We start from the raw sequence: 26607 nt of genomic DNA on the forward strand, positions 1-26607 counted from the left end.
GCCCTGAAGAAAACTCACTCTCAGCCAGCTCATTTAGGATGGAAATATTCTCTTGGGACTGTCTTGAGAACTTCTCCGACCTGTCTTTGGGTGCAAGTCTGCTCCTTGTCTCCACCAGATTCTCTACTATAGTCTTATAGAGCATCGACACGGGAGGTCCCCCCTGCTTCTCCCGCTGCAATTCTGGGATTGCCATCAGTATGTTCTTAAATGGATGTTCTCACCATGTTTTGTTCCATGATTATATTGTTCTACTGTTATGACTATTGCTATTGTTCAATTTGTCATGCTATTCCTGCTGTTTTTTTCAACAGTTCAAGGTAAACCGCCCCGAGGGGAGGGTGGTATATAAATATAATAAATAAATAATAAAAAAAGGTCAGCTCTCATATCAGAAGTTACAGCATACACCACCAAAAAGCAAGCTAGGTCAAGGAAACTGCATCCAGTAGCAGCTTTTAAGACGAACAAACTTTTATTCACGGTAGAAGCTTTACACACAGAAAAATGGATTTGAAATTTGCCATGAAGCAAAACCCTTTCATGCTTTGGCTGCTACACAAGGAAGCAGAAACACCCTTCAGAAGCCTTCAGCACAAAGAGTGATCTTGTAAACAAATGCCTGGGGGGGGTAATGGAAGAAATGAAATCTCCCCTATATTCTGCGACAATGCTGAGAATCTCCCCCCCCCACTACATCCAATCAGAGGCTGATGGAAGTAGGGCAGCCTGTTTAGTCCTCAATCAGCCACTGTAAAAACTAGTTTGGAAAGGTCTGCAGCCCCCTTGGGAGTCTTCCTTCAGATATAACAATAGAGGGAGAAAACAAGGGTCCATATTGGCTCCTGTCTATTTAACCTTTTTATGAATGACCTTGCCTATTCCCCAAACCTGGGCATAGCCCAAAACTTGGTTACCTTCATATCCCACTGCTTTTATATGCAGATGATGCCATAGTGCTGTCCTATTCACAAACTGGCCAAAAACATTTACAGCTTCAATTCCTAGACTGGCTCTGAACGTCAAGAAGTCAAAAAGTGTTTTTTTTTTTAATCCATGGAAGCCTCTTAAATGGAACGGAAGAGGAAACATTATTGGACTAGGGCAAACCTGGCTAAACTTGTATTGCATAACTTAATTTCATAGAATCATAGAGTTGGAAGGGGCCATATGGGCCATCTAGTCCAACCCCCTGCTCAACGCAGGATCAGCCCAAAGCATCCTAAAGCATCCAAGAAGTTATTATTAAAGGTTTGGGGTATGGAGTGCAAATGTCTTCCAGGCATTCTATGAGGAAAGACTAAAGGAGCCAGAAGGTGACCTCTGAAACAAAAAACCTGTTATTTTCCATCACAAATTTCACTCCCCTAACAAGTCCCAAAACGGCTTGCAAAGGCCTTTCACTTCCTCTCCGCACATAAAGGGCACGCTGTGAGGGAGGTGGGGCTTTGAGAGACCTGCTCTGTGAGAACAGCTCTATAAGAACTGTGACTGGCCCAAGGTCACCCAGCTGGTGGGGAAGGGGTGGGGAATGAAACGTGGTTCGCCAAATTAGAGTCTGTCGCTCTTAAGCATTACACCGTGCTGACTCTTACAGCTACCGCCTGGGGAATGTAATCTGCAGAGGACTTCAGAAGAAGGGCAATCAGAATAACTGGCCTAGCAGAGGCCTTCAGAACCCTGTGGGATTTGACAAAAGCCGTCTTCCATTTCAGCTGCTTCTCAATCACAGCTCTCAGGCACTGGTTCAGGACGGTGGCAGCAGCAGCAGGTAGTCCAGCCGACAAAGTCAGAGAACAAGGCAGCAAAACATATTCAACACAACAAACAGGGCCAGAGTTGAACAAGATCTGGTGATGGAGACAGACATAGTGGGCCTTGGATGGGAAAACTTCTTCTTCCTTTAAAGGAGGCATTATGGGATTAAGTTTACCCTTTCAACCCAAATAAATAGTATTGCCAGAATTCCTTAGGATTCTAGGTAGAGAGTCAAAAAAGCTCAAAGCAGGATGGGCTGGGGAGAGATTAGGGTGATGTAATGCCTCCACAAGCACAAACTGCTTGTCATCTGAATTAAGGATACTGTATCTGAATTAAGGATACTAGTTGGTCACACTGTGTTTATGCCAATAGCAGGAAGGCTGAGCCCTCAAATCTTATGTTTTCTTGCAGGATTGGAGAAAGGAATTTCTTTTGCCACTTTTGTACATGTTAGAAAGACTCAGACTGGCAGACATCCACCAGCAGTGATTGGTGCATGGGTTTTCTGATGTTGCTCAACCTATATTTCTATCCATACTCTGAGCATTCAAAAGGTTTCTCCCCTTCGTAAATTCTCTGACACCATTCAAGAGTGCCACTCCCACTGAATCTCTTTCTACATTCTGAGCATTCAAAAACCTGTGTGGGTTCTCAGATGCTGTTTAAGGTTGCCACTTTGATTGAATCTCTTTCCACACAGTGAACATTCAAAAGGTTTCTCTCCTGTATGGGTTCTCTGATGCTGCTTAAGAGTGCCACTCCCACTGAATCTCTTTCCACACTCTGAGCACTCAAAAGGTTTCTCCCCTGTGTGGGTTCTCAGATGCCGTTTAAGAGTGCCACTCCCACTCAATCTCTTTCCACAGAGTGAGCATTCAAAGGGTTTTTCTCCTGTGTGTGTTCTCTGATGCCGTTTAAGAGTGCCACTCTCACTGAATCTCTTTCCACACTCTGAGCATTCAAAAGGCTTCTCCCCTGTATGGGTTTTCAGATGTTGTTGAAGAGTGCTATTTTGACTTAATCTCTTTCCACACTCTGGGCATTCAAAAGGTTTCTCTCCTGTGTGTATTTTCTGATGCTGTTTAAGAGTGCCACTCCCATTGAATCTCTTTCCACACTCTGAGCACTGAAAAGGTTTCTCTCCTGTGTGGGTTCTCTGATGCCGTTGAAGTGTGTCACTCCCAGTGAATCTCTTTCCACAGACTGAGCATTCAAATGGCTTCTCCCCTGTGTGGATTCTCTGATGTTTCTGAAGATGCCGACTCCAACTGAATCTCTTTCCACACAGTGAGCAGCCAAAAGGTTTCTCTCCTGTGTGGGTTATCTGATGCCGTTGAAGATTTCCACTCTCACTGAATCTCTTTCCACACTCTGAACATTCAAAAGGCTTCTCCCCTGTGTGGGTTTTCAGATGTTGTTGAAGAGTGCCAGTCTGACTAAATCTCTTCCCACACTCTGAGCACTCAAAAGGCTTCTCCCCTGTGTGGGTTTTCACATGTTTTTGAAGATGGCCACTCTGACTGAATCTCCTTCCACAAAGTGAGCATTCAAAAGGCTTCTCCCCTGTGTGGATTCTCTGATGCTGTTGAAGATTGCCACTCTGACTCAATCTCTTTCCGCACACTGAACATTCAAAAGGTTTCTCCCCTGCATGTGTCCCCTGATGCCGTTTAAGAGTTCCACTCTCACTGAATCTCTTTCCACATAGTGAGCATTCAAAAGATTTCTCTCCTGTATGGGTTCTGTGATGCCGTTGAAGAGCACCACTCTCACTGAATCTCTTTCCACATGCTGAGCATTCAAAAGGCTTCTCCCCTGTGTGGGTTTTCTGATGCCGTTGAAGAGTGCCACTTCCACTGAATCTCTTTCCACACTCTAAGCATTCAAAAGGTTTCTCCCCTGTGTGGGTTCTCTGATGCTGTTTAAGGTTACCACTTTTACTGAATTTTTTTCTACAAAGTGAGCATTCAAAAGGTTTCTCCCCTGTGTGGGTTCTCTGATGATCTTGAAGACTGCCACTCTGAATGAATCTCTTTCCACACTCTGAGCATTCAAATGGTTTCTCCCCTCTGTGGGATCGCTGATGCTGTAGAAGACTGTTACTGTAACAGAATTTCTTTCCACACTCTGAGCATTCAAATCGTCTCTCTCCTGTGTGTGTTCTCTGATGCTGTTTAAGATCGCCACTCTGACTGAACCTCTTTCCACACATGGAGCACTGAAAAGGTTTCTCCCCACTGTGTATTTTTTGGTGCCCAAAGCCACCTTTCTTTCTCCTAGATCTGCCTTGATTTCTGGTGTTTTTTTTCATATCATTTTTAAATCTGTCCGGCACTTGCTGATGAAGTTCCTCACCCTCCTCATTCCTCCGATAGTCTCCTGCTGGATTAATCAGAGAGATTCTCTTAGCCTTAAGGATACCTTCCTCCTGGAGCACAAGAGCTACAGCTGACCTCTTTCCCTGAAGGAGTTTCTGAGCCTCCATATTTCAGACCATCAGAAAACTGTCCTCCCCTCTTACCCATCAGGCTGTAGCAAACCCAACATTGCTCAGAAGCTGATCTCACATGGCCCTCTCGACCATCTTGCCCAGGAAGGCCAAATGCAACACTGGGCGATAGCTGGCCAGATCCCGCAGGAACCGCAATGTTTTTTTTCACTACTTTCTTTAGCAAGTCTGGGAACTCCACAGTAGACCAGGATAGAATGACAATTTCTTCCAGGGGGCCTCCTATCCACAGGTCCCTCGTTCTGAACAACCAGGATGGACAGGGATCAAGGGGGCAGGTGGTCGCCCTCACTAACCCCAGCAATTTGTTCATGCCTCATCACAAGGGCAGAAATTCGCACCTTCAGCACCCATGACAGATCCTTACCCAGAAAGGCCACATTCTCAGAGTTCTCCAGCATGACTTCCCTGCACAGAGCTCTTTGGCCCGGATCCAGCAGGGCCCACTCTGCCGCGGAGAAAGAAACGGACACCTCCTCCAAGGAGAACTGGAAGACAAAGCAGGTTCCCTCTCAGAAACCTTGCAGAGACTGCAAAAGCAGAAGCCCGGCTGTCCCCGCTCATCTCTCCTACCTGGACTGGAGGTATGACAGCTGTTTCTGCCCCTTTGGAAAGACGAAGGTTCAACCAAATCTTTTCACTGCCTGTTAGAAAAAAAAGGGAGGGAGGGGGGGAGGAAAAGTGTTTGCCTGATTGTTCCCTCCTTAACACACCTCTTTCCCAGGACTGTATAACCGAGCCCTGTTAACACATTTTTAAACAGTTCAAAATCAAGATGACATCACATCTCCCCAAGGCCCCTCACCAAAATTCCTGGCATTACCAAGCCACCAGTTGCCCTCCCCACTCCCGCAACCTATCTCCTGTAGAGGCCCTCAAGATGCCTTCCAAGCTCACTTCTAGGCCCACTTATGGAAGCCAAATCTTGGCCTTTTTCTCCGGCCTCAGAGAACGGTTTGCAGAGCTCTGCTGCTCAAGGAGGCACTTTATTCACCAGCCGGAATACCTCTGGGGAGGTTTCTCCACGTTTTCTCTTGTGAGTCACCCTGACGTCCTTTTAAGCAGTGGTGTCCAACCTTTTTATCACTGAGGACCAGTCAACGCTTGACAATTTTACTGAGGACCGGGGGGGGGGGGGGGAGTGTAATCTTTTGCTGACAGACATCGCCGCTGCCTGAGCCCCTGCTCCACTTGCTTTCCCACCGGTACCCTTGATTTCCCGCCGCCCACTGGAGGGCGCTGCCAGCAGCAGCCGCGCAGTGCCATGCCGAGGGGGAGCCCCAGCCATGGCAGCCACCGGAGAGCACCAAAGGTGAGCTGGGCAGCCCCCGAGACAGCAGTCAGGGAGGAGGACGAGGAGGAGCCGTGGCCCGGTACCAACTAATCCATGGACCAGGAACCGGTCCCCGGACCGGGGGTTGGGGACCACTGCTCTTAAGGATTTTTTCTCAGTTCTTATGACCTGCGTAGGGTCAGGCTACCCCAACCAGGGATTCCTTTCACAGAACGTAGCTGTGATATGAGTATCTTCATTAATGGAAGGAATTTCCTTTGAATGGAGGCATCACAGTAAGTGGACATGCATTGCAAATTAACTCTGTGCTAAGTACTTGATTTCTCTCCTGACTGGCACTCTCTGCCCATCAAACTCACAGTGAGCCCCTGTGGCCTCCAGGCACGATGAGTCCTTCCCACCAGAGAGGGCATCTTGGGCACGCTCCACCGCCTGCACCCCCCGCCCTTCCTCACAAGGAGCTCCTTCAGGGCCTGTAGGTTCTGTCTTCACGGGTGGTCCCAACCTCTGAAAGAGCAGCGAGAAAGAGGGGTAAGACCAAGCAAGAGACCAAACATCAACTGACCAGGGGAGTTTTCTGGAGGGATGAGAAATTCTCGAGGGGACAAGGGGTCTGAAGGAGGCTGTCAAAATCTCCCCCTGGGATGATTAACATTTGGACAAATGTCTATGAGGGAAGCTTTAGGATAGGGCCAGAGATCGTGGATTGAATGGGACACACCTGCAGGCAACCCCCTCACCTGCTCCGCCTGCCTCTTCTCCTCTGCCTGGCTCAGGAGGAAACCTTCGGCCAGGGCCACCGCCTGGGAACTGGACTCCGGCCCGCATTCTCTCACCCAATCCTGCATCTCCTGGGGCAGGAGGGCCAAGAACCACTCCAGGATCACCCGGTCCAGGATCTGCTTCTTGGTGCGCCTCTCCGGCTCCAGCCAGCGGCTGCAGAGTCCATGGAGCTGGCTGCAAACCTCTCGGGGCCCATCGGCCTCCAGGTAGCAGAACTGCCGGAAGCGCTGGCAATGTTCCCCTGAGGCTGCAGGGGGCTGAGAAGGGGTCTCTGGCACTGGGCCTGCCCAGAATTCAGCACCACCCCCAGCCTGGGTGGGATGGGGGCTTTTGCTTGCTGCCCTGCCAGTCCCAGGTCCTCCTTGGTCCTCTTCTCCCATCTCCTGCCCCTTCTCTTGGGTCATCTCTCACTCCGTAATGATGCCTTCATCCACTCGGTCATGAAAAAAGGCTTCTCCCTGGGAGAACAGAGCGAGGCAGACAGCAACAGGTCAAAAGGGAAAGGGAAAAGACTGGAGAGACACCCCTGGACTTCACCAACCTTTCCATGCTCAGGAGACAAGTGAGCACCGCCCTGGGGGATGAGAACAAAGGTGCTTCTTCCGGATCAGAGAACATATGGCATTTTGCCATATGACACATAAAGCGATCTTAGATGTTCCTATTGGGTTCTTAGGGAAAGTTAGGGAAATTTGGCATTTGGCTCCAGAATCCTGAAGAACAATCCTTTTGGACAGCTGTTGTGGGTTGCAGACCTCCTGCTCAGTGGGAATTCTTCTGGCTTCCACCCATGCTCAGTTCTGGGCGTACATTAAAGCCTACAATTAAAGCAAACACTGGCGAGACACCAGAAGGCTGCAGGACTTCCTCCTCCCAAGGGGAACCAGCCCTGGCCAAAAGGATCCCTTGGAAGAAGCAGGGTGGACAGAATAAGTCTTTCCTCTAGAGAAGCCTCAGTCCTCGGGGCCCCATATTCAAACCCTCCCTAACGGAAGGAAGGACCGTTTTCCAGAGTCCGGCCTCTTTTGGGAACAAGCCTAAACCCAGTTCTTGTACTGCTTTAGACAACTACTAAGCATATCCATGGGCTGCAGGGGAGAGGAGACCAGCCGAAATGCTTGATACCCGTTGCATGGTGCCACTCAGGCCAGCCAATCAGCATGGAATCCTTGTAAAAGCCATTCAACAATTAACAAACAAGGACCCCACTGGCCTAGATGTGTTTCAGATACAGATAAAAATACCTAAACCCCAAAATGTATAGACTCAAAGCATATGTTACAGTCTCCCAAATAGTGGAAAGGACTCAGTTGAAATAGCTGGATGGAAAAGGGAAAGAACATTTTATACGCATCTCATACGCACTATGCAGTTTCTGAGTTTTATACACTTTACTTTTTTCAACATGGCTGCGGCATTCGGGACCACATTGCTAATTTGCACTGGATTCTTGAAAAAAACCATGAATGTCAAATGCCATCTACCTGCGCTTTATTGATGATTCTAAAGCATTTAACTGTGCTGATCAGTAGAAGCTATAGGATGCCTTACATGAATTGGGAGTGGCGTCCCACTAAAACACCTTGTCAGTCCATTGTGCGCCAACCAGGAGACACGGATTGACTCAAGGTCAGCCAAGGAGTGAGACAAGGGTGTATCTCATTTTACCCTCCTTTAACAATAAAGCATTTTCATGTAGTATAATATTTCTAATTGCTCACTGTACAATACTTGTAACACCTGCTCACATGCTAGATTCCATTAACCTTTCTGGTTCCTTGATTCCAACGCAGGCAGAAGTTCCCTTCCTCCCCCCAGCCCCTCCTTACTCATCTCAGTGAGAAAAACTCCAGCTTTTTTCTGTTTCTGTGTAGGGTTGCCAGCTCCAGGTTCGGGGAATTCCTGGAGATTTGGGGAGTGGAGCCTGGACAGGATTGAGGAAGAGAGCGACCTCAGCAGGGTCTCATGCCATGGATTCCCCTGCCCCCAAAGGAGCCATTTCCTCCCGGGGAAGTTATCTTGGCCGTCTGGAGATTCGTGGTCCCAGTAGATTTCCAGGTGCTGCCTCAGGCCTGTACATGTGGAGATTACCTCTGCAGCAAAAGAAGATCCGCTTTGTTCATTTTACCTCCCTTGTACTGAAAGAGGGATGGACTAAAAGGAACAAGAAGAATGCCCATTAGAAACCACGGGAGATGCTGGAGGACCCATTGGGAATAATGGCAGGCAGGAATGTTTCCAGTGGGCATTCCTCGCATTCCTTTTGCTCCATCCCCTGGAGGACACCGATTATCGCCCGCCCGCCCCCCATTTCCCAGCGGTGCAAAAGTGGTGCCCAAAGGGTTGCCAATCTGCAGGCGGGGCCTGGAGTTCCCCAGGGATTGCGCCCGACAAAGCCTCTGTGCCCTGGGAAGAGAAGCCGTCCGGGAGGGAGGGAGGGAGACCACGGTGGCCGCCCCCCCCCGGGCTTTTCTCCCTTAGAGGAGCCCAGCGCTTACACCCAGGGATGCCCCCCCTTCCTTCTTGGGATGGGCTGCGCGACGACCCCGGCGACTGCAAATCCGGATTCCCTCCACTTGTCTTTCCGCTCCGGAAGCAAGCCCCTCCGCCTACCCCCAAAGGAGCATCTAGCCGGGCCTCTCTAGCCGGGGTCTCGGCGGGCTTAACCCTTTCCTTGCTGCGGAGGTAGCCGAGGGCTTCTACCCAGGGTGGGTCAGTGGGCTGTGGCCGGGGTCGGGGCATCCCCGTTAAAGGGGGCTGCAGAACTGCAGCGGGGGGAGCAGGAGGGACCTCGCCCCCTCCCCCGCGGTGGGATTAGGGGCCCTTGCCGCAAGGAGTCTTCCAGCACCGTATTTACATGCATTGCGGGGAGAATATGAGCGGCTGCGGTCTATGCTGTGTGCTACTTAAATTGTTTTCGACAGACTTAGGATATTCTGTAGGTCAAGGGTAGTCAAACTACGGCCCTCCAGATGTCCATGGACCACAATTCCCTTGAGCCCCTGCCAGCAAATGCTGGCAGGGGCTCATGGGAATTGTAGTCCATGGACATCTGGACAGCCGCAGTTTGACTACCCCTGCTCTAAGCCTCTCTTCAAGGCCGGAACACATCAGACAAGAGACTTGAGTAAAAGAAGAAAGGTCATTTTATTTGCAAATAAAAGGAGCCTGCTTCCCCACCGGGAGAACAACTGAATCAAAGGACAGGGCAGTCCTGTCCATCTTTTATCCCCCTATTAGCAATACGCAATCCCTACATCTTGTTTCTTCTCCTCCCAGTAGGGCAGAGAGACTACTAAACTTTCTCGTCCCCCTACAATATCATATATTACATGTACACTATCATATTCCAATTGTTTAGGGGTCTGTGTAATACGGTTCATTAGTCTCATTATGCCCACGGCATATGGTCCTTAGCATATAACTTTACAATCTCTGTGTCCCACGTGGTCAAAACTGGGAACTGGCCTTTACTTCTCTCTTACCGGAATGGGATTTAGGCTACTGATTAAGCCAGTGTGGGCATCAAGCTCCACTAGGTCAATGTTCCAATAGCTGCATTTCCTGCAAAATACTAAATATTTTACGTATGGAGGCTGGGGTGTCTTAAACCTTATGCTGAGCTAGCAAGCATGGGATTAAGATTGATATGTCCGTCAATGCTACCAGAGGTCACCCAGAAGGTCAGGAGGCCTCATTGTGGACAAGCATGAAGTCATGCTTTTAACTGATGACTTTTAAGATGCCTTTATTATATAATGCCAGGAGAGGCGGTCTTATAAATCCAACAAACAAACAATACAAAGAAGCCGATTAATATCTAGGGAGAGATTAATCACTGTTCCTTTAGATTGCAATTGATACCAACAGGAGGTAAAGGATGTGCCCATCCAAGAACAATTCCCATGAGAACGGTTTGGGAATGATGCTCTGATGCCCACCCCTGACACCAGAGTGACACATCTATTGACCTATCAGAGCAGCATCCAGACAACGGCTCTAGTACCTGACCAACCCAATACCATCCTAGATATTCAGAATCTGTGCGTTTACCAGTCAAAGGTGGTCACTGTAAATGTATGGGAATGCCAAGTATTAAAATTTCTTCTCTGGCCCTGGGAGGGCGGATATCACTGGTTTCACTGTTAACTGCAGTGCTGTTTGATCTCCCTCTTTTGTGCAAAATAAACTATTTTTCCTGCTTCATCCGGAAGCTTCTTACCTGATCTATTCTGGATTATTGGAACTCAGCATATCATTAGCAACAGACAGCAGCGGGCCCCTTGAATGCTGCCAAGACCCTTTTGTTCTGTGGGATTGACACATCAGTGGACGTGACTCTCTCACACAGAGATTTGGAAAACTTTGGTCAAGCTATCTGCTAGCAAAACGTATTAAAATATTCTACTCAGTCTGCTTTCAGTAGTCCCACAAAAGCAGAGCTCTAACTGCAAAATAGCTGGACTGCATGTAGACTGAAGAAGTGACAAGTTCATTTAGTCCAGAGGTCAAGGGAAACATTGAGTCCCGGTCAACAGTCACTCCACGCTGTCTTCTAATCTAAGGGACTGGCAAAAAGTGATATTTTTTTACTCCGTAGGTGGTGAAAATGTGGAATTCACTGTCAAAGGATGTAGAGGTTGAGACAGGCATCGCTGGCCTCGGAGGGGGAAACTGGAGGCATTATGGGATTAACCTTACCCTTTCAACCCAAATAAATCGTATTGCCAGAATTCCTTGGGATTCTAGGCAGGGACAGCCAAAAAAACTCAAAGCAGGCTTGGCTGGGAAGAGATTAGTTGTGGGGTAATGCCTCCTGAGAACTGCTTGTAATCTAAGAATTTTTCTGAATTAAGGATGTAGCCTGGTAACACTGTTTATGCCAACAGCAGAGAGACTGGAGTCATTCTGGCAACAACTATTCTCTTAGGCCCAACTCTTCAACTTGCCTATTCTAGCAGATGTAAGTCAGAGGGGGGGGGGCGATGACTGGCTGCACAGGGGGGTCCAGATGACACAAAGGATGGGGAAGGACCCAATTTTATTGACTCAATATGCTGCCCAGCCTCAACCAAAAGCCTGGCGGAAGAGCTCCGTCTTGCAGGTCCTGTGGAAACCAAGGAGCTCTGGAAGGGCCCTAAGCTTGAGGGGGAGCTCATTCGACCAGATGGGGGACAGGACAGAAAAGGCCCTGGCCCCAGTCAAGGCCAGGCATGCGTCTCAAGGGCCCAGGACCACCACCAAATTCATACCAACAGAGCGAAGAGCCATGCAGGGAGCATAAGGAGATAAGCAGTCCTGACAGTAGATAGGACCCAGGCTGCATATAGCCTTAAAGGTCAAAACCAATACCTTGAACATGATCCGGAAGGAAACTGGCAGTCAATGCAGCTGCCTCAGCAACGGCTGGGCATGGGACCTCTAAGATGACCTAGAGAGGACCTGTGCAGCTGCATTTTATACAAGTTGCAGTTTCTGGGTCAGGGAAAAGGGTAAGCATTCAAAAGGTTTCTCTTCTGTGTGGGTTCTCGGATGCCGTTGAAGATGGCTTATCCACCTGAATCTCTTTTTACACACAGAGAATTCAAAAGGTTTCTCCCCTATGAGGGTTTTCCGATGCTGTTCAAGAGTTCCACTATAAGACTGACACTTTGACTGAATCTCTTTCAACACAGTGGACATAGAAAATATCACTCCCCTGTGTGGGTTCTCTAATGCTGTGGAAGAGTGCTACTCTCACTGAATATTGTTCCACAATGTGAGCATTCAGAAGATTTCTCCGCTATGTGGGATCTCTGATGGCTTTGAAGACTGCCACTCTCACTGAATCTCTACCCACACAGTGAGTATACAAATGGTTTCACTTGTATGGGATCTCTTATGCTGTTTAAGGTTGCCACTCCCACTAAAACTCTTTCAACAAAGTGAGCATTCAATAGGTTTTTCTCCTGTGTGGGTTCCTTCCAAAAGGAACCCACACAAAATATCCTTCCAAAATCTTGTGTGGATTATCTGATGCTCCTTTAAGGTTGCCTCTTTCCACACCATGAGCAGTTTAAAGGTATTTTCCGTCTGTGGGTTATCTGATGCTGTTGAACAGTGCAACTCTTATTGAATCTCTTTCCACATTTTAAGCATTCAAATGGTTTCTCCCCTGTGTGGGTACTTTGATGCCATTGAAGAGTGCCAATCTCACGGAATTTGTTTCTGCACTCTGAGCATTCAAAAAGGTTCTCCCCTGTGTGGCTTCTCTGATGAAGTTGAACAGTGCCACTCTGACTAAATATCCTTCCATACGGTGAGAATTCAAAAGGTTTTTCTTCTGTGTGGGTTCTCTGATGCCTTTGAAGAGTGCCACTGAATCTCTTTCCATACTCAACGCATTTAAAAGGTTTCTCCGCTGCGTGGGTTCTTTGATGCCTTTCAAAACGGACACTACCACTTAATCTCTTTCCACACCCTGAGGATTCAAAACCTTGTGTGGGTTCTCAGATGTTCTTTAAGGTTGCCACTTTGACTGAATCTCTTTCCACACAGTGAGCATAGAAAAGGTTTCTCTCCTGTGTGGGTTCTCTGATGCCGTCGAAGAGTGCCACTCTCACTGAATCTCTTTCCACATAGTGAGCATTCAAAAGGTTTCTCCCCTGTGTGGGATCTCTGATGGTTTTGAAGAGTGCCACTCCCACTGAATCTCTTTCCACACAGGGAGCATCCAAAAGGTTTCTCTCCTGTGTGGGTTCTCTGATGTCGTTGAAGAGTGCCTCGTTCACTGAATCTCTTTCCACATTCTAAGCATTCAAAAGGTTTCTCTCCTGTGTGAGTTCTCTGATGCTGTTTAAGAGTGCCACTCCCACTGAATCTCTTTCCACACAGTGAACATGCAAAAGGTTTCTCTCCTGTGTGGGTTCTCTGATGCTGTTGAAGAGTGCCAACCCAACTGAATCGCTTTCCACACATTGAGCATTGAAAAGGCTTCTCCCCTGTATGGATTCTTTGATGCTGTTGAAGTGTTCCCCTCCAACTGAATCGTTTTCCACACAATGAGCATTCAAAAGGTTTCTCCCCTGTGTGGGATCTCTGATGCCAATGAAGAGTGCCACTCTGACGAAATCTCTTTCCACATTCTAAGCATTCAAAAGGTTTCTCTCCTGTGTGATTTTTCTGATGTTGTTGATGATTGCCACTCCGACTAAATCTCTTTCCACACAGTGAGCATTCAAAAGGCTTCTCCCCTGTGTGAGTTTTCAGATGTCGTTTAAGATTGCCACTCTCACTGAATCTCTTTCCACACTCTGGGCATTCAAAGGGCTTCTCCCCTGGGTGGATTCTCCGATGCTGTTGAAGACTGCCACTCTGACGGAATCTCTTTCCACACAGTGAACATTCAAAAGGTTTCTCTCCTGTGTGGGTTCTCTGATGCCGTTGAAGAATGCCACTCCCACTGAATCTCTTCCCACACTCTATGCATTCAAAAGGTTTCTCTCCTGTGTGGATTCTCCGATGCTTTTGAAGGTGGCCACTCTGACTGAACTTCTTTCCACAAAGTGAGCATTCAAAAGGTTTCTCTCCTGTGTGGGTTCTCTGATGCCATTGAAGAGTGCCACTCTCACTGAATCGCTTTCCACACTCTGAGCATTCAAAAGGCTTCTCCCCTGTGTGGGTTTTCTGATGTCGTTGAAGACTACTTCTATAACAGAATTTCTTGCCACACACTGAGCATTGAAAAGGTTTTTCCCCTGTATGGGATCTCTCATGTTCTCGAAGACTACCACTCTGACTGAATCTCTTTCCACACTCTGAGCATTCAAAAGGTCTCTCCCCTGTGTGTGTTCTCTGATGCTGCTGAAGGTTGCTACTCTGACTGAATCTCTTTCCACACATGGAACACTGAAAATGTTTCTCCCCTTTTTGTATTCTTTGCTTCACAGAGTTATTTTTCTTTCTCCTAGGTCTGCCTCGATTCCTGGCATTTTCTTTCATATCTTCATTTTTAAATCTGTCTGGCAGTTGCTGATGAAGTTTCTCACCCTCATTCCTGCAATAGTCTCCTGCTGGATTAAACAGAAAGATCCTCTTAGCCTTAAGGATACCTCCCCCTCCCCCACAGGAGCCACAGCTGATCTCTTGCCCAGAAGGAGTTTCTGAGCCTTCAGATTTTGGGCCATCAGAGAACTGCCCTCGCCCTTTACCCAGCATGCTGTAGGAATGTAGCAAACCCAACACTGCTCAGAAGTGAATCGGAAATCCCCCAAGGGTTTTTCTGCCCTGTTCCCTGGACGTAACCCTGAAGGAAACTCACTCTCAGCCAGCTCATTTGGGATGGAAATATTCTCTTGGGGTTCTCCTGAGAACCTCTCCAGCTTGTCTTCAGGTGCAAGGCTGTTCCTTGTCTCCACCAGATTCTCTATTATACTTTTGGCTTGTTTTGCAAAGAGAGAGTAGTCAGAGAGAGAGAGAGACAAAGAGAGAGGGAGACAGAGAGACAGAGAGAGATCATACTTCTAAGAATACCCATTCTGAGCCAGCTCATTTGGGACAGAAATATTCTCTTGGGATTCTCTTGAGAACCTCTCCAACCTTCCTTTGGGTGGAAGTACTCTCCTTGTCTCCACCAGATTCTCTAGTATAATACTGGCTTCTTTTGCAAAGAGAGAGTACTCAGAGAGAGATAGAGATATATCATACTTCTAAGGGAAAGGAGATAAATTCAGGAGTAAACATTCTTCTGGAAGGGCCAAAGTATGGTGAAGATGGAAGGCCACAAAGTGAACCAGTATTAGGGGGATGCATCTGTGAGGTAAAGCACCCTAATTCCCCTCAAAGGGAATTGTTAATTCTGAGAAACTGCCTCTATTCAAGTAACCAGGAGGGAAGGTGGATTAGGAGCCTTCTGTAAGCGCTGGGAAATTCCATCCAGGGGGACCCTTCAAGGGGTCCTTGGGACCATCCTACTCTTGAGAGTTAGAAAGTATAACATGGGTATAGACCAGAAGGAAACCGTGGCAACTTTATGCTCATGCTGTGCTTGAGAACCTTGATATTTTCTTCCTCCATCAGGATGACTAGTGTTACGTACAGAAGCTTAGGCTAAAGGTGGAATAATTGTGGGGCCACAAATGGTGCCATCTAATACCAGGTCTTCCATGTATTATTATTAGATAGAACAGTGAGCTATTCCTGTGTTTCTTTTGCTGATCTATAGAAACTGTGCTAGTTAGTGAGGTCTACGTGCACACAAGGAAAGCAGACTACTTACAGCACTTGAGACCATATTGCAAATTTGCACTGGATTCTTGAAAAAACCCATGAATCTCAAAAGGCCATCTACCTATGCTTTATTGATTATTCTAAAACGTTTGACTGTGTCGATCACAGGAAGCTATAGGATGCCTTACATGAATCGGGAGTGTCGTCCCACTTAACCCTCCTCGTCAGTTCATTGTACACCAACCAGGAGGCCACAGTACAAACAATATATGGAGACACTGATTGGTTCAAGGTCAGCCAAGGAGTGAGACAAGAGTGCATCTTATCACCGTTTCTTTTTAAGCTTTATGCAGAGGTGATTATGTGAAAGCTTAATCTGGAAGAAGGAAACGTGGTCGCCAATTGATCCGCTGGCTCGACACGATCAAAGCCGATACTGGGATGACCATGAACCAACTGAAAGAAGCGGTCATTCACAGAGACGAATGGAGAAAACTTTCCTATAGAATCGCCGAGGGTCGGACATGACTGAACAGATAAGATCATCATCAGTCTGCTTTCCCTCTCCCTGTGTGCACTCTCCTTGTGAGCCGTCTGTAAGGGCATCACCTCTCCCAGCCTCCAAAGAGAGGGTATTTAACACATTGTAATCTGCCAGGTGATTTGCTTGTGCATTCTTCCTACCAGCATCAATATCTTTCTAACGCAAAGCAGTCAAATAAAAAGCCCTAAAAGGTTTTGCACCTTAGTGGCTTTTTTATTTGGCATCTACATGCTAGGACAGCCACCATGACAAGGCCAAGTTAGGCCTTGGGCCATCAATTGCATGGACCACTGTGCTAGATCTCCTGGGACCAGAACTAGTACTTGTAGCTTCACCTGACAAAGATGGTGAAACGCCTGGTGAGCAACTTCCATAACTTGTGCCACAGCCAATAGGGAGGCATGGAAAGTCACTCCAGTATCTTTATGTTGCATGAAAACCTACAGTCCATCAAGGGAGGCGAAGCATGCTTTCTCTTTGGGCTCCTTCTGGCCCTCCAGCCAGAAGACCTCCAGTTCTGAGGGACTGAACTTCAGGGGACCTGATGGAGCCATCCTGTCACGGCCTCCAGATATTACGTCCTGCCAGATCCCTTTAACTGGAAGTGCTGGGGATTGAACCAGGGACCTTCTGCATCCCAAGCAAATGCTCTGCCAGTCAACCGAAGGCCTGCCCAAGTAGCAGGACAGGACTCAAAATGGTGCTTCATACCTCATCACAATGGCAGCAATTCACACCATTGGCCCTCATGACAGATCCTTACCTAGAAAGGCCACATTCTCAGAGTTCTCCAGCATGACTTCCCTGCACAGAGCTCTTTGGCCCGGATCCAGCAGGGCCCACTCTGCTTCGGAGAAAGAGACGGACACCTCCTCCAAGGAGAACTGGAAGACAAAGCAGATTCCCTCCTCAGAAACCTTGTACAGACTGCAGAAGCCCAGCTGCCCCCCGCTCATCTCTCCTACCTGGACTGGACATACAGTGACGGTTTCCACCTCTTTGGAAAGACGAAGGTTCAACAGCATCTCTTCACTGCCTGTTACTGAGGGAGGGAGGAAGAACAGTGTTTACCTGATTGTTCCCTCCTTCACACACCCGCTTCCCAGGATTGTGCACTCAACACCTTTTTAAACAATTCAAAGTCAACATGACATCGCATCTCTCCATAGCCCCTCCCCACATGTACAGAAGCCAAATTGCCCCCTTATTCCTCAGCCCCAGAGACTGGTTTTCAGAGCTCTGCTGCCCCAGGAGGTGGAGGCTCCCTTCATTCACCAGCCTGAATACCTCTGATGAGTTTTCTCTTTTGAGCCACCCTGACATCCTTAGGGATTTTTTCTTTTTGGATCTTATGGCCTGTGTAGGGTCTGGGCTATCCCAAGCATGGATTCCTCTTACGGAAGGCAGCTGTGATATGTCTTCATTCATGGGAAGAATTGTCCTGCCTGAATAGGTCTAATCTCCTTTTGGAGACTTCACACACTTAGTGTCCCTGGTGGATTGCAAATTAATGCTGTGCTGTGTGGAGAAATACTTGATCTTTCCCCTGACTGGAACTCTCTGCTGATTGAACTTACAGTGTGCCCCTGTGTCCTCCAGGCACGATGAGTCCTTCCCACCAGAGAGGGCATCTTGGGCACGCTCCACAGCCTGCACCCCCCGCCCTTCCTCAGAAGGAGCTCCTTCAGGGCTTGTAGGTTCTGTCTTCACGGGTGGTCCCAACCTCTGAAAGAGCAGCGAGAAAGAGGGGCAAGATCAAGCAAGAGACCAAACATCAGCAGACCAGGAGAGTTTTCTGGAAGGATGAGTAATTCTTGAGGGGAAGAGGAGACTGAAGGAGGCTGTCAAAATCTCCCCTTGGGATGATTAACATTTGGAAAAATATCCAGCAGGAAAGCTTTAGGATAGGGCCAGAGATCATGGCTTGAATGGGACACACCTGCAGGCAACCCCCTCACCTGCTCTGCCTGCCGCTTCTCCTCTGCCTGGCTCAGGAGGAAACCTTCGGCCAGGGCCACCGCCTGGGAACTGGACTCCGGCCCACATTCTCTCACCCAGCCCTGCATCTCTTGGGGCAGGAAGGCCAGCAACCACTCCAGGATCACCCGGTCCAGGATCTGCTTCTTGGTGCGCCTCTCTGGCTCCAGCCAGCGGCTGCAGAGTCCATGGAGCTGGCTGCAAGCCTCTCGGGGCCCATCGGCCTCCCGGTAGCAGAACTGCCGGAAGCGCTGGCAATGTTCCCCTGAGGCTACAGGGGGCTGGGAAGGGGTATCTAGCACTGGGCCTGCCCAGAGTTCAGCACCACTCCCAGCCTGAGTGGGATGGGGGCTTTTGCTTGCTGCCCTGCTAGTCCCAAGTCCTCCCTGGTCCTCTTCTTCCATCTCCTGCCCCTTCTCTTCGGTCACCTCTGACTCCGTAAGGATGCCTTTATTCACTCGGCCATGAAGACAGGCTTCTCCCTGGGGGGACGGAGAGAAACAAACAGCAACAGGTCAAAATGAAAAGGGAAAAGACTGGAGAGACACCCCTGGACTTCCCCAACCTTCCTATGCTCAGGAGACAAGTGAGCACCGCCCTACAGGACCAGAATAAAAGTGCTTCTTCTGGATCAGAGAACATATGGCATTTTGCCATATGACAGATGAAGCCATCTTAGATATTCCTATTGGGTTCTTAGGGAGAATTGGGGAAAGCTGAGATTTGGCTCCAGAATCCTGAAGTACAGGAACGCTCCCTCTGGGCCGCTGCTGTGGGGTAGCAGACCAATGGAGCCCGGGCAACTCTGGCATCCACGCCTCCCATTATGCCCAGCCTCTCCCATGGTTTCCCAGGGCCATTCTTGGCATTCCTTTGAGTCCGCCCCCTGAAAGACACGGATTATCGCCCAACCACCACTCCCCAAAAAACTCTGATGACCCAGGGGTGCAAAAGTGGTGTGCAAACAGTTGCCAACCTGCAGGCGGGGCCTGGAGTTCTCCCGGGATTGCACCTCACAGAACTTTGGTCCCCAGGGGGAAAAAAAAACCCTGCTCGGGAGGGTTGTTGTTGTTAGGTGTGAAGTCGTGTCCGACCCATCGCGACCCCATGGACAATGATCCTCCAGGCCTTCCTGTCCTCTCCCATTCTCCGGAGTGCATTTAAGTTCGCACCGACTGCTTCAGTGACTCCATCCAGCCACCTCATTCTCTGTCGCCCCCTTCTTCTTTTGCCCTCGATCGATCCCAGCATTAGGCTCTTCTCCAGGGAGTCCTTCCTTCTCATGAGGTGGGAGGCGCCCCCAAATGCGCCCCCCTCTCCTTGCAGGTGTCCAGCGCTTAACCCTGAGGAGAGGCCCCCGTCCTCCTCCTCCTTCTTCTCGGGATGGGGCTGCGCGACTTCCCCGGCAGCTGCACTCCCTCCGCTCCTCTTTCCCCTCCGGAAGCAAGCCCCTCGCCCACCCCTAAAGGAGCCCTCCCCCCTCCCGCCTTGCCAGGCCTCTCTAGCCCGCGTCTCGGCGGGCTTAACCCTTTCCGCGCTGCAGACGCAGCCGAGGGGTTCCTGCTCTGCGCGAGTCAATGGGGCTCTGCCCAGGGTCGGGCATCCGCCCCGCCAGCCCGCGATGCGCCTCGGGGGACTTTCCCTCCGCAGGGTCCGATCTGAACGATGTTTTAAATGCCTTCCAGGGAGACTACGAGCGGCTGCGCTTTTTTACACTGTGTCTGTTGTGGTGTTGCTTCCGTTGTTTTTGACAGACTTCATATAGTCTGCAGGTAACGCAAATCCCTGGGCAATCTGCCTTGTGCTGACCAGCCTCCTCCGGGACAGGGGAAAAGTCGGAACAGGCATTAAACAAAAAAGAGGGGTCGCTTCTTCAACGTGCAGATGATGCTAAACGGGGAGGGGTAGCAGACACAGCAGAAGACAGAATTAGGATCCAGCCATGATCTTGACACGCCTGAAAACTGGGCTAAAATCAATGAAATCAATTTTTCAGTTGTGATGACTGTAAAGTTCTGCATTTAGATGTGGCTTCAGTGTAGTGTGTGCAGAAAAGATCTGGGAGGGTTGTTGTAGACCATACACTGAACATGAGTCAGCAGTGTGACTTGGTGGCTAAAAAGGCAAATGGGATTTGGGGCTGTATCAAAACAATTATACTGTCCAGATTGTGAGCAACCCAATACCATCCTAGAGCACCCAATACCATCCTAGCATCCTAGAGGCTTTGCTTAAGAGTACTGTGTTCAGTTTTGGGCACCACAACTGAAGAAAGACGGTGACAAACTGAGCATCTGTGCATGCAGGGGTGGGCAATAAAAATGGTGAGACCAACAAGATGTCTGAGGAAACATGGGAAATTGGCCTCTTTAGCCTGGAGAGAAGAGGATTAAGAGGTAATATGATAGCCATCTTCAAATACTTGAAGGATTGTTACATAGAGGGTTGGGTCCCCAACCCCCGGTCCGGAGACCAGTACTGGTCCATGGATCAGTTGGTACCGGGCCGCGGCTCCTCCTCTTCCTCCTCCCCAGCTGCTGCCTCGGGGGCTGCCCTGTCACTCTGCCACCGACTCACCTTGCTCTCCGGCAGGCGCCATGGCTGGGACTCCCCCTTGGCATGGCACTGCACAGCTGCTGTTGGCAGCGGGAAGTCAGGGTCGCCGGCGGGAAAGCAAGTGGAGCAGGGGCTCAGGCGGCAGTGGTGATGTCCCTCGGCAAAAGACTAGCCTCCCCCTGGACCTCAGTAAAATTGTCAAGTGTTGACCAGTCCCCAGTGATAAAAAGGTTGGGGACCATTGGCATAGAGGATGGAACAGACTTGTTTTCTGTGGCCCGAGAAAGTCATACCAGAACTAATGGCATAAAATTAATCAAAATTAATCCAAAAGAATTTTTGGCTAAACATCCAGAAGGTGAGATGAGAATAGTGAGGGGTTTGGAGACCAAGACATATGAGGGTTGTTTGTACCAGAGCAAAGCAGAAGTAAATCTGAACAGGCATCTGTCATCCCTCTTTTCCCGTTTATGCTCTTCTTCCACTATATTCATTTCCCAGGTCCCCAGGTCAGTAGGATTCTAGAGTCCTTGGTAGTACAGGCCAAGTGTGATGTGCTAAGGAATTATTTGAACTGTGGTATGGTCTTCCTGCCTCTACAGTGGAGGCTAGAGGTGTCTATCAGCCCCTAAGCGAGATTGGGTAATTTTTACAAGGAGGCATTCCCCCAACTCTTCTAAAGCTACCTCTAATTACAATTGGAAACACACATCGATGGGGAAAGCAACCTCACACCCTGAATCTTACCCAAAACATGCTTCCTGCCCAAAAACACACTATGTGATGAGTCATTGTGATTTACAGACACACAACACACACACACATACTGCCTGCACTGGGGAAACCCACAGACATGACACAGATCCTTACCCTCTCCTCTGCCCCCTCATTGGACATGAATGGGGCGGGACACCTGTCAAACGGATTATGCAACAGGCAGTAGGACTTCTAGACAATTCTAACAATACTATTTATTTAGTCCTTTTCAGCCAACTACTTCTATGAAGCTCATGGATGCACGCCAGCCTTGCCTCCATTTTGCCCTCCCAACAACCCTTTGAGGTAGGCTAGGTTGAGCGAATGGCTGGTCGTCCCACATTTCGCAAGCCTTCTTGGTTTCATCTTGTTTGTTGTTGAGAGGAGCAAAAGCTCTAGAATATATAGCAGGGGGAGTCAAACTGCGGCCCTCCAGATGTCATTGAACTACAATTCCCAGAAGCCCCTGCCAGCATTTGCTGGCAGGGGCTTCTGGGAATTGTAGTCCATGGACATCTGGAGGGCTGCAGTTTGACTACCCCTGATATATAGAATATACGATTCAATCAGAACCCACGGGACTACTTGAAAGAGTCTTAGAGCAGCTTTCAATTGCTTCCACTTCCTCTCCCCATGCAGACACCCTGTGAGGAAGCCAGGGCACCAGAGCTCTGGGAGAACTCCTCTGTGGGAGAAGCTCTAACAAAACTGCGACTCACCCAAAGTCACCCAGAGGACTGCATGAGGAGGAGTGGGAAATCAAACCCAGTTCTCCAGATCAGAGTCCACCGCTCTTTAACCATTACATCACGATGCTGTAATGCAGAATTCTACATCTAACTGAGATCTTGCAAATTCCCCCTTGGCAAGTTCCTGGAGAGACCGCCCCTTCCCAGGAGTGCTGGAGCCTAAATAACCATGAGCTCCTCCCCCTGGTGAAGCCTGTTTCCTCCATCCCCACTGGGGCATGTGCTGTTGTCCCATCCCTAAGTCCCCTGGGAAATGTAGGCAGTTCCACCCCCAGGAAGTCATTTGAGAATCCAGGCCCAGGGCAGCCATTTTATGACTTGGACCAGCCTCCAGGACCCATTGGGCCACAGGGTCCGTTTTTAAAATGGGCTTTGATACTAGTAAATAAATAAACAAATAAAAATAAAGGAGGCATCATGGGATTAAGTTTACCCTTTCAACCCAAATAAATCATATTGCCAGAATTCCATGGGATTCTAGGAAGAGAGTCAAAGAAGCCGAAAGCAGGCCGGGCTGGGGAGAGATTAGGGTGGTGTAATGCCTCCCATGAATCGCTTGTAATCAGAAAATGTATCTGAATTAAGGATACTGGTTGGTCACACTGGGTTTCTATCAATAGCAGAGAGGCTGGAAATCTTATACCCTCAAATTTTTCAAACAGGATTTGGTTTCTCCCCTGTGTGTGTACTCTGATGCTTTTCAAAATGCCACTCACTGAATCTCTTTCCACACTCTAAGCCAGTGGTTCTAACCTCCCTAATGCTGTAACCCTTTAATACAGTTCTTCATGTTGTGGTGACCCCCAACCATAAAATTATGCAAGTATTATTTCATAGAAATTAGACCAAAACTGACCAATGGCATGAAGATCCATTGTTGATGATTGTATATAAATTGGTTATAAATTGTATATAAATTATTGTTCCTTTAAGATCGTTAGCGGGAGGAAATCATAGATGCGGCTCGTGCCAGGTATGTGCTAATTTACTACCAATTAAGGACCTTACACATTCTATCTATGGCTTTACTATTAAACAGTTATATTAGTTGTTACACAAAAAAATTGCATCTACTGTATTGTATGCCCTTGTGACAGATACTATATTGGAATTAGCACTAGATCCATAAGAATTAGATTTCAAGAGCATCAGTCCAAAGTAAGAAATTCAAACCTCGAAGCTCTGATCGTCAGCCACTGCATGAAATTTCAGCACACAGCAGATGAATTACGATTCTTCGGCATTGAACACGTCACCACCCACAGATATCATAAAATTGATGTACAGAAGAAACTTTTACAATGGGAATCCTTCTACATTTTTTCCATGGACACCCTGCAACCACAGGATTTAAATACAGCACTAGAACTGGCATGCTTCTTGTAGTGGTTTCAGGATGATTGTCCAAGATACTTGTTATTAAGACCCACACCTGGAATAACTTAGTCTGTATAAATTATGGTAGCAATTTAGTCAGTTGGGAACGTGTCAATACAGATCGGTATCATCATACCTATGTGAGCCTGTGGCCAGTATTATATTATTATTATATATAAGGTAAAGTATGATATGAATCAATAGTATATTTTAGACTTAAGGTTAATAATGATTAATATACTATTTGTATTATACTTGCAGGTTTAAATTATCAATACTTATAAAATTGATAAAAATACTGAAGAATCAGAGGTAGGAAGATCTTTTTACTTAGTGGATTTATTGTAATAATTTATTTTGATATTGTAATAATTCTTATTTAATGTTCAGGACCTGTCGAAAGAATCTCACTGAAAATGAATATTACCTGGATACCGTTCTGATAGAAGTCCTACAGAATAAAGAGATAAGGAAAACTACAAAAAAGGACACTTTTCGTTCTTTTATTAATATATTTATTGTATCGCCATTGGATAGGTCTATTTCTCTGTTTGGTTTATAAATTTTGGGGTGCCTTCAGAAGGAGAGGCAACAGTGGTGGTGCTCCCCCCACCCCTGGCCAAGCTGCTTGCCCTGCCGCAACCACTGTGAAAGGGTCATTCAACCCCCAAAGGGTTCCCGATCCCCAAGTTGAGAACCACTGCTCTAAGCATTCAAAAGGTTTATTTTCTGTGTTGAAGATAGCCACTGAATTTCTTTCCACAGTGTGAGCATTCAAAAGGCTTGTCCCCTGTATAGCTTCTGTAATGATTGTGAAGAGTGCCACTCTCACTGAATCTCTTCCCATACAGTGAGCATTCAAAAGGTGGGATCTCTGATGCTTTCAACAAGTGTCACTCTCATTGAATCTCTTTTCACACTCTAAGGATTCAAAACATTTCTATCTTGTGTGGGTTCTCTGATGCTGTTGAAGAGTGCCACTCGCACTGAATCTCTTTCCACACACTGAGCATTCAAAAGGTTTTTCCCCTGTGTGGGTTCTCTGATGCTGCTGAAGAGTGCCGCTCTGACTGAATCTCTTTCCACAGTGTGAACATTCAAAAGGTACCGGGCCGCGGCTCCTCCTCTTCCTCCTCCCCAGCTGCTGCCTCGGGGGCTGCCCTGTCACTCTGCCACCGACTCACCTTGCTCTCCGGCAGGCGCCATGGCTGGGACTCCCCCTTGGCATGGCACTGCACAGCTGCTGTTGGCAGCGGGAAGTCAGGGTCGCCGGCGGGAAAGCAAGTGGAGCAGGGGCTCAGGCGGCAGTGGTGATGTCCCTCGGCAAAAGACTAGCCTCCCCCTGGACCTCAGTAAAATTGTCAAGTGTTGACCAGTCCCCAGTGATAAAAAGGTTGGGGACCATTGGCATAGAGGATGGAACAGACTTGTTTTCTGTGGCCCGAGAAAGTCATACCAGAACTAATGGCATAAAATTAATCAAAATTAATCCAAAAGAATTTTTGGCTAAACATCCAGAAGGTGAGATGAGAATAGTGAGGGGTTTGGAGACCAAGACATATGAGGGTTGTTTGTACCAGAGCAAAGCAGAAGTAAATCTGAACAGGCATCTGTCATCCCTCTTTTCCCGTTTATGCTCTTCTTCCACTATATTCATTTCCCAGGTCCCCAGGTCAGTAGGATTCTAGAGTCCTTGGTAGTACAGGCCAAGTGTGATGTGCTAAGGAATTATTTGAACTGTGGTATGGTCTTCCTGCCTCTACAGTGGAGGCTAGAGGTGTCTATCAGCCCCTAAGCGAGATTGGGTAATTTTTACAAGGAGGCATTCCCCCAACTCTTCTAAAGCTACCTCTAATTACAATTGGAAACACACATCGATGGGGAAAGCAACCTCACACCCTGAATCTTACCCAAAACATGCTTCCTGCCCAAAAACACACTATGTGATGAGTCATTGTGATTTACAGACACACAACACACACACACATACTGCCTGCACTGGGGAAACCCACAGACATGACACAGATCCTTACCCTCTCCTCTGCCCCCTCATTGGACATGAATGGGGCGGGACACCTGTCAAACGGATTATGCAACAGGCAGTAGGACTTCTAGACAATTCTAACAATACTATTTATTTAGTCCTTTTCAGCCAACTACTTCTATGAAGCTCATGGATGCACGCCAGCCTTGCCTCCATTTTGCCCTCCCAACAACCCTTTGAGGTAGGCTAGGTTGAGCGAATGGCTGGTCGTCCCACATTTCGCAAGCCTTCTTGGTTTCATCTTGTTTGTTGTTGAGAGGAGCAAAAGCTCTAGAATATATAGCAGGGGGAGTCAAACTGCGGCCCTCCAGATGTCATTGAACTACAATTCCCAGAAGCCCCTGCCAGCATTTGCTGGCAGGGGCTTCTGGGAATTGTAGTCCATGGACATCTGGAGGGCTGCAGTTTGACTACCCCTGATATATAGAATATACGATTCAATCAGAACCCACGGGACTACTTGAAAGAGTCTTAGAGCAGCTTTCAATTGCTTCCACTTCCTCTCCCCATGCAGACACCCTGTGAGGAAGCCAGGGCACCAGAGCTCTGGGAGAACTCCTCTGTGGGAGAAGCTCTAACAAAACTGCGACTCACCCAAAGTCACCCAGAGGACTGCATGAGGAGGAGTGGGAAATCAAACCCAGTTCTCCAGATCAGAGTCCACCGCTCTTTAACCATTACATCACGATGCTGTAATGCAGAATTCTACATCTAACTGAGATCTTGCAAATTCCCCCTTGGCAAGTTCCTGGAGAGACCGCCCCTTCCCAGGAGTGCTGGAGCCTAAATAACCATGAGCTCCTCCCCCTGGTGAAGCCTGTTTCCTCCATCCCCACTGGGGCATGTGCTGTTGTCCCATCCCTAAGTCCCCTGGGAAATGTAGGCAGTTCCACCCCCAGGAAGTCATTTGAGAATCCAGGCCCAGGGCAGCCATTTTATGACTTGGACCAGCCTCCAGGACCCATTGGGCCACAGGGTCCGTTTTTAAAATGGGCTTTGATACTAGTAAATAAATAAACAAATAAAAATAAAGGAGGCATCATGGGATTA

At 48.2% G+C, this 26607-nt stretch overlaps 2 protein-coding genes across 2 annotated transcripts in view; both read right to left on the reverse strand.

Annotated features, from left to right (window-relative positions):
- Positions 1-456: 456 nt before the first annotated feature.
- On the reverse strand, positions 457-19502 carry LOC143834489 (uncharacterized). Its single transcript, XM_077331316.1, is given in 13 exon segments — positions 457-2398; positions 2400-4143; positions 4638-4758; positions 4844-4914; positions 5924-6071; positions 6305-6805; positions 12374-12824; positions 12826-14398; positions 16862-16982; positions 17064-17140; positions 17676-17823; positions 18057-18557; positions 19248-19502. Coding segments are annotated over 13 exon segments (5586 nt in total). The 5' UTR covers positions 19269-19502; the 3' UTR covers positions 457-2289.
- Positions 19503-23999: 4497 nt separating this feature from the next.
- The window catches only part of LOC143834247 (uncharacterized), a 69087-nt gene continuing 66479 nt past the window's right edge, over positions 24000-26607 (reverse strand). The window contains exon 9 of the mRNA XM_077330905.1: positions 24000-24628. Within this exon, the coding sequence (XP_077187020.1) occupies positions 24454-24628 (175 nt within the window). The 3' untranslated portion in view covers positions 24000-24453. The remainder of the gene's footprint in view (positions 24629-26607) is intronic.

This window comes from Paroedura picta, chromosome 3, assembly GCF_049243985.1.
Source record: "Paroedura picta isolate Pp20150507F chromosome 3, Ppicta_v3.0, whole genome shotgun sequence".
In the NCBI taxonomy this organism is placed as follows: domain Eukaryota; kingdom Metazoa; phylum Chordata; class Lepidosauria; order Squamata; family Gekkonidae; genus Paroedura; species Paroedura picta.